This window comes from Rutidosis leptorrhynchoides, chromosome 9 (assembly GCF_046630445.1).
Source record: "Rutidosis leptorrhynchoides isolate AG116_Rl617_1_P2 chromosome 9, CSIRO_AGI_Rlap_v1, whole genome shotgun sequence".
Lineage (NCBI taxonomy): Eukaryota > Viridiplantae > Streptophyta > Magnoliopsida > Asterales > Asteraceae > Rutidosis > Rutidosis leptorrhynchoides.
In genome coordinates this window covers 250146952-250155627 of record NC_092341.1, presented here as the reverse complement: position 1 = coordinate 250155627, position 8676 = coordinate 250146952, and the positions used below count along the sequence as shown (strand labels likewise).

The window sequence follows — 8676 nt, the reverse complement described above, 5'->3', positions numbered from 1 at the left end:
AGGAAGAGTCTTTAACTAAAAGAGATGTGCCACCTCATGGTATATCAATGATTTCAGGAGTCAGAAATAGCAATATCTCTGCGAGAGCTAAATCAATGGGTAGTTCTGCTACTTTGTCAGAGTCCCATGAGACTAAAGTCATGGAGGCGGATGATTCGAAAGAATCTTCGTCGGCGACAACTCCGGTTGTTGCCCAACCTCCATCAGAAGGGGATATCACAAATCTGACTAGTAGTACGTACAACCCTACATGTAAGAATAATACTGCACATTTATCCTTACCTGCCCTCACGACAACTCAAACACTTCCACCGACATCGCCTTCAACCGATGCTGCTGCTGCTGTTCCTATTGTTACTTTACCACCATCACCCACGGGTTCACCAAATTATTATGATGCTTTGGAGCAAGAATATTTTAGTTGTATGTTTTCTAGAGTCAATCTTGATGTTCTTTGACGAACTTCGCTTCAAGCAATGTTTCGCGCTCGAGTACGACATCCGCTTACTTCCTGTTCTTCTCCTCTACGCCCTCACCGTGATGATGAACATGACGATTCTGATCCTCCTAATAGCCATGAGGGGGAGATAGGAGTAGATGGAGAATTTCTAACGGTGAACATTTCCACTAGGGGTGGTGGTGTGAGGTCTACATCAGCTTCTCAAGCTCAACAGGTTCATACAGAATCAGAAAAGGTTTCTACTCATGATGATATTGTTAACAAGGAACCTGAGCAAGTCATAATTCCAATTATTCATTCAGAGGCTGAAAGTGGACCGGTAGATGAGGATTTAAACTTAAGTTATTTTTATCTTGAAGAAACAGATGATGATGGATTTGTTGTTCTAAGCAAATTATCTGCAGTATCTTCTATTCCTGAAGATGTAGAAATTGTGGATGAAGGGAATCCTGATCCGATAACGGAAAGTGATGATGAAATGAATTCTTCTGATGAAGATGAAGACAATCTTTATGTTAATCCAAATGATGATGACATCTTTGATCATATTGCAGATGATAATGCTTAAACAGATGACACGACAAATCCTACTGACCATTCATCAAACTCTACACCATCATCGAGTTCAGATCCAACTAATGCAAATGAAAGTTCAACTTCTGGTACCTCTACTTCAAGTGAAACATTAAATTCTAGATTCAAATACAACAACGGTATATTGTTTAAGAATCGGGAACAAAGATTGCTATTGGGAGTTGAACATGATTTCATAACGTTACGAAACACATTCATCGAAGAAAATGCGTATAAGATCTTCCGCATTAACGAAATGCCAAGAAGTAAAAGGTTTACCTATATAGGTTCACGATTGCTTTCAGCTAATGAAAGAAACTGGTATGAGTTTATGTGGAGGAAACATATCAACAAGAATGAAGATGATTTGTGGCTTCAAAGAAAGTATCGTATTTTAGAATTGTTAAAGATTACTCGAGCCGGAGTAGATATATGTGAGAAAAGAGACGTCATCAGTCAGTTCCATATTATTAGAGAAGATGAGAAGGAGTACAAGTTCACAGATGCTGATTTTCAAAATCTAGACATGCTTGACATCATTCACATCTACAACTACCTCAGTATCATCACCAATCGACCTTTTGCTAAATCTCAAGCTTTGGAAGCTGTGAAAAGATACATGATGGAGACAATTGGACTGATGAGACGTGAAGATTTTCAAATTGGTCTCGAAGCGAATAGGAAAAAGATTCGAATAACTTGTCCGAATCAATTCACAGAGAGACTGAAGGATATGGGAATGTTTCAAATGCAATTCGAACCCGAAAGGTTTGTATTTGTGAATTCTCAGAAAGAAAAAGTGTTCATCCGCACTGAAGAGTTAAACAAATATTCAGATGGTACACTCAAGGCTGCACTGAAGTATCTTAAAATTCTTCAAAGCAAGTTTGATGACATTGACATGAAAATGGGTCTTAGAGAGTTCATAAAGCATATCAGAGATCGACTGAAGCTCCGGATCCGTACTAGACAATTTGAGATTCTTCGTGGCCAAAGAAAGAGAAGGTATTTCAAAGAAATGGATGAATATCCATTACATGAGGGAGATCCAAGAAAAGTGTGGGGCGTCTGGAAACCTTCTAAGCAAATTTCAGAAAATCAAGTTGAAGTTTCAAAACCAGATGGCACACGATGGAAACTAACGTTTGGACCTCACAACATTACTCAATATGATTATATTGTAAATTTCACATTTAACACTAAGGGGGAGATTGTTAGGACCCCGAAGTTGTATAGTGTTAATGTGAAACATACTTAAATGAAGGTTCCTTAGAAGAGGGCTATATAAGGAACCCATGTAATCCTAATTAGATAGCCATTGTATTGTAACTGAGTTCTAGAAGCTGTGGAATGTAAATTTTACTGAATCTCTCTCATACCGAGTCTCCTTCTTACTTACCGAATCTCATTCTAACTTGTCTCATCTTCTAATCTCAACATGATCTGACATATCGGGTGTAAATACTGAAAAAGTTGCATATAATTGCTGAACGATATTAAATATTGATAAAGACCTATACGCCATATGATAACCTTATATGTAGTGTAACTACGAATTCCTCCTATATTATTCCGTATCCACATGTAAAATCCATTCACTTTGTTAGTTACGACATTAGTAGTTATTTGGTTATAGTAATATAAAAAGATCTTGTACAAATCACAAATATCTAATAGTTCACCTAAATCGTTTTAATAGTTAGTCTCTAAACAATAATCATATGATGGTAGAGAGATTCCAATTGCAAACTTATTGTTATAGAAACTGTTGGAGATAATCGGTTAAGGAAGTGCAAAGTAATATCATATCGGAAACTGATTGAAGGAAATGTATGTATATAAGTTTATGGGAACCTCACTCTATCACCAATTGATTTTAAAGTAACGTGAAGCATCAAGACCTAATATGTCGTACATGTTGGAGGACCTGAAACGATCCTACAGAAACGTCTTCTTTATTTATTTTTTATTTTTTTGAAAAACAATATGGTAAATAAATAAAAATCAACGAGCATACATCAATGGGCACCACATAGATTACTTGTGAATGCCCAAGTTCTCGACCAGATACACGAAAATAAAAACAATAAGGTAGTAGAGTTAAGAAACGTCTTCTTTATAAACAATAAATAATAATGAACTGTAAGTGACTATATAACCACGTACACTAACCTATATATCAATTACCTTCGCATGAGTGAGATTGAATATTATTGTTGTTGTAACATATATATCAATATATATCAATATCAATTGGAAAAGGCTTGGAAAAAGGAATAGGAGTGTTAATAAAAATGAAAATCTCACTAGTTAAATACATCAATTTTATTTTAAACCGTACTTTAGACTCTAAATGAGACAAAATAAAAATAGAAGGACCATTTATGTAAACTACGTCATAACTATTAGCCACCATAAACAAGATAAGATCGAGATTCGGAACACGCACAACACTCTGTAAACACTCCTGTCTCTGTGTATTCTTTGTTCTAAACTAACACTAAAATTTCTGTACCAATAAATAAACAAAAAAAATATTTTAAAAAACACCCACCAAATCATTTTTCAGAACACTTTTTACTAAATCCCAAACAAACCGTCTCCTTTCAATTGGAAAAAAAAAAACCGGAAACAGAAACTGGCGGCTGCTACCACTCATCGGAAAATAAATCATGGCGGAGATTAACGACGGTTCCGTACCACTGCAACAACATCGGCGAGTTCCACCAATGATTGCACTACCACCACAATCCTCATTCGAAACTCTATTTACAGGTGGACCGGGTTTTAGTCCTGGACCGGGTTTTAGTCCTGGACCGATGACACTTGTTTCTAATTTTTTTTCCGATCATTATCCGGATGTTGATTGCCGGTCTTTTTCTCAGCTTCTCGCCGGTGCCATGGCTTCCCCTGCATCTCATCAAATCCCGCCACCTGCCCTGTATGAATTTAGTGATGATAACAATAATAATGAAAAGAAATCAATGGGATTTAAAGCAAATCGACCGGTCGATTTAGTAATAGCACAATCACCGACCGGGTTTATGTTTCCCTCTGTTTTTAGTCCATCTAGTTTACTTAATTCACCTGGATTTTTCTCCCCTCTTCAGGTATATTTTACCCATTTATTTATTATCTATGTATATGTATATTAGTATATGTATGTATGTATATATGTATTGGGTTTTTACAATTTACATTTACAATCTTGTTATTTGAATGAGGAAATGAAAATGAATGATTTTATGATTAAATTTTTTTGTTTACTGTATATATTTTAGGAAAAGTTTGGTAATTTTGTGTTTTTTGAATAAGAAAAAGTACTCCTTTTGACTTTTGGTGTCAGATGAACCAATTTTCAACATCAAGTTTGACTTAATTTGAAGCTTAGGTGAAGAAATAGCCAAATAGGTGCAACCATATCAAACTATATAACATGGACATTTGGTTGTTTATAGATGTTAAACATATTAACATGGCACTGTCAATTTTAATGTTTCAACATATGTTAGCATGAATATTATTTTGGAATTTTAAAATTGTGTTTTTGAATTGTGATCATTTTGTTTAAATTTGTGTAGAGTCCATTTGGGATGTCGCACCAGCAGGCGTTGGCTCACGTTACCGCTCAAGCTGCATTATCTCAATCGTATTATAATCAAGTTCAATCCGAGAATAGATCATCTACATTAGTGGCATCTAAGGAAGAACCACAAATGTTCAACGCAAATTCAAAATCCGAGCTTGATGATTCACAGATTGGATCACCCGACGATTTTTCGGTTTCTCAATCGGATGTTAGTGAACCTCAACAGGTAGTTTCGGTATCTACTGATACTAATGACGGTTACAATTGGAGAAAATATGGTCAAAAACAGGTCAAAGCGAGTGAGCATCCTCGAAGCTATTATAAATGCACATATGCCAACTGCACTGTAAAGAAAAAGGTAGGGCAAGCGGTTGATGGTCATATAAGTGAGATTGTGTATAAAGGTCAGCACAATCATTACCCGCCTGTGCTTGGGAAACGGGTCAAAGAGAATGCTGATGTGAACAAACCGAATATTCCTCAAATGGAAACACGTGTAGGGGAAGAACGTGTAGATTCACGTGATCAAAGATCTAATCAATTGATGAGAGTTGATCAAGGATCTAATCAATTGATGAGAATTGATGAGCCTGATGATGAACCTAATCCGAAACGAAGGTATAATTCATATCGTCGCAAAAGATTTTTAGACACGTATTTTTGTAATGAAAGTTGATATTGTTTCACTATACAATTTAGGCATACCAAAGGTTCCTTTTTAGGAGGTTGTTGTTAATAGGTTAGTCAAAAAGTTACAAACTTTAGCCCAAAAATGACATTTTTATTCCTAAGATAGAGAGTGATTGAATGAAATATCTAGTTTCTCTTTATTTACATTAAAAAAGGAAATAAATAAAAAATACTCGTAAACCCTTGGGACTGTCATCAACACACATAAAATAGAAAATACTTCTATATAGTAGATGGTGGATGTTATCTAATTGTACAAGTGTTTTATGCTTGTTAACGACCGCCCTAAGGGCCATCGTTAAAAAAATCTCAAAAATTGATCTTTTTTTTGTGGTTGATTGTTGAGTATGGTTCTTGAAATGTATTAACTTCAATCTGTTAAGCAGCAACAACAACAACAACAAAACCCAATACCACATAAGTGGTGTATGGGGAGGTGAGATGTAGACAATCCTTCCCCTATTCGAGAATAAAGACAAGTCATTTCTCCACCCAGAGTGAAAAACACTCTCAAAAGTAGAGAAAGTCATCCCTCTCTCTATTCGACGGATAGAGAGATTGCTTTCGAGTAGACCTCCGGCCAATAAGTAGGAAAAAAAATTTAAAAAACAAAATTAAATTAAAAATAAAATTGAGACGCCATGAAAATGGTAATATCAAATTTTCATGGGTTTTAAATCCTGCCTGAAGTTTACTTTAGGCTCCAAGAGTCAGTCAAGTCGCCGATAAATCGACGCTTGCTGTCGGCTCAATAACTATAGCCATTCAATCTGTTAAGCATTATCCATAAAGTTATGTTGTAATTGATGATCGGTACATTTGGTTGAAATGTTCTTCTCACGGAGTGCAGGAATACAGTGGCGGGGCCCATATCTGTACATGTGCCTGCGGATTCGAATCTATCCAAACAGGCGGTCACTGAACCGAAAATAGTGGTGCAAACAAGAAGTGAAGTTGATCTTTTAGATGATGGGTTCAAGTGGCGAAAATACGGGCAGAAAGTGGTCAAGGGAAATACGAATCCAAGGTAACAATTATATGTTGGTTGTTTGCTTGTATGCTTTCATCATGCATAAGTGTAATCACTTATGTAAAAATTTGTCGATTTTATGCTATCATGAAAAAAAGTAATTTCAAAACCAAGAAATACAAAAACATTGATCAATCCGGTATTTATACTAACATGGTAAGCGTAGTAAATTTCTTAAACATACGAGTTTGCTTATTACTTAATCGGGGTGTTTACAACCTTTTGATTTATCGTATTACATATACTATATTAGTTAACAAACATTGTCAATTTTTGATGGTTGATAGACTTGATTATACGGTTGACACTAGAGTATGGGGTCAGAATAGTCGCTAACCTGAACAGGGAAAAACCTTGCAACTTTAGTAACTATAACTATATAGGAATTGGATTGTGCAATTAAAAACTAGTTAGTACTCAACTTGTTGTAATTGAAAGTTTTGGACTTGATCCCTAATTAGGATATATAATCATTAGGACAAAATATGTTAGCTAAACTCTTCATAAGTGAGACAAGAAAGTAATAGTGACGGGTCAACCCACGACTTGACCCATTTTTTCCTGTCACAAAAAATTGTCCGTTTTGACCCATCCAGAAATATGTTAGAAATACTTTAGATACCAAAGTGGCTCCGTTGACTTATAGGGAGTTTTAAAACGTGCAGGAGTTACTACAAATGTACGTTTACGGGATGCAGTGTGCGGAAACACGTAGAAAGGGCTCCATTAGACCCGAAATCTGTAGTAACAACATATGAAGGTAAACATAATCATGATATTCCTGTATCTAAGCACCGAGCCTACAATAACAACATCGGGGGTGGTGGTACTCTACAAAACGAAAAGAAACCAAGTTAGGAAACAACGAAATACCAGTTCTACTACAGATGATGAAAGAAGAGAATATAACTGCGTAAATGATGTTTCTGAATGTACATTTTGGATCTAGTCGCATTCTTTCACCTCTTTTATTTTGTCGTTTGTCGAAAATACATATGTACAAATGGTTAATGTTGCTTGTAGCGAGACCATCGTGTGCCTTGCAGCACCTTTACTCGCCTTATTTTGTTGTACACAAAGAGTGAGCTGTGTACTTTTTGTGTCCTTTTAGCTAAAAGTAGATACTTGTATTTTCATTTTCATTTTTTATTTTTATTTTTATTTTTTGTCTTATATTTTAACAGTTGATTGTATCATATGTACAAGTTAACGTTATATATATTTTGTACAAACACTTCAAATTAATTTTATAATGTTTTCAATATTTTGTCCGTTACTTTTGTACTAACACTCAAATAATGGTATCAATTTGTTCAGTATACATAATTGAGGTATAGTTAAGGTTTGAGAATTCGGATCTTGGGAGATTTCATTTGGATTTTTTTAGGGAGATCTCGGCATCTTGGAATAATCTCGGGGAGATCTCCGACGTTGACTTAGGTTGACTTTATAGTTTTTTAAATACAAATATACATAAAAACATAAATATATGTATATTTAATTATTTATACACGTTTTTACGAGATTTTACAAAAATATCCGGAAAAAAAACTAGAAAATCTTATAAATTACGAATTTTACAAGAAAATCTTACAAATTAGCAAGAAAATTCGAGAAATCGTGGCTTTGACTAAGTTTGACCCCGTTGACCGAGAAATCTCGGGAGATGAACATCTCGTCTCGGTTGCCTTCTAAAAACGAGATCTCGGGGGAGATCTCGAGAGATTTACAACACTGGTTATAGTATTTATTATTTATTCTCCATTAAACAGAAACTGAATGATAATATTTTTACCATGCATTTTAGTAATTCATCAATCAAAACTGTTCATAATTATGTTTATAGCACAAACGAGAAATACAAAATTGTCAGACCATTGCCATCCCTTAGTCCTCAACTTAGCCCTCGAGCACCAAGTGATGGCATTTGCTAGCCCTCACTCTCCTTCAACCATTTCGTGCTCCTGTTCGTGCTTTTCAACCATTTCTTTGTTGGTCGTACTTTATGCTTCACAACATGTACATTGGTATTAAATAATTAACATAGTGGTCCATTTTTTTAGGAAGTAATTGATGGCAATGGTTCGGTCCTCGTTTTATCTAAAAGGACTGTTGACGTGACACTAATGTGGTAGTTTATCGAGGAAGTATGTCATTGTTGGGAGTCCTCTCATCACCTTTTTGTGATTAATTAGTATTTTGTCATTTGTGTTATAATTCAGTAGGCTTATAACTACCTTTAGTGGTTTGATTCTTGATGTTATAATTCAGTAGGCTTATAACTACCTTTAGTGGTTTGATTCTTGATGTTATAATTCAGTAGGCTTATAACTA

At 35.2% G+C, this 8676-nt stretch overlaps 1 protein-coding gene across 1 annotated transcript; it reads left to right on the top strand.

Moving 5' to 3' along the window:
- Positions 1 to 3492: 3492 nt before the first annotated feature.
- LOC139865974 (probable WRKY transcription factor 3) lies at positions 3493 to 7606 on the top strand. Its single transcript, XM_071854096.1, has 4 exons — positions 3493 to 4143; positions 4615 to 5240; positions 6163 to 6339; positions 7008 to 7606. Exons 1-4 carry the CDS (start codon positions 3706 to 3708, stop codon positions 7198 to 7200), a joined length of 1434 nt encoding a protein of 477 aa, XP_071710197.1. The 5' UTR covers positions 3493 to 3705; the 3' UTR covers positions 7201 to 7606.
- The last annotated feature ends 1070 nt before the right edge of the window (positions 7607 to 8676 follow it).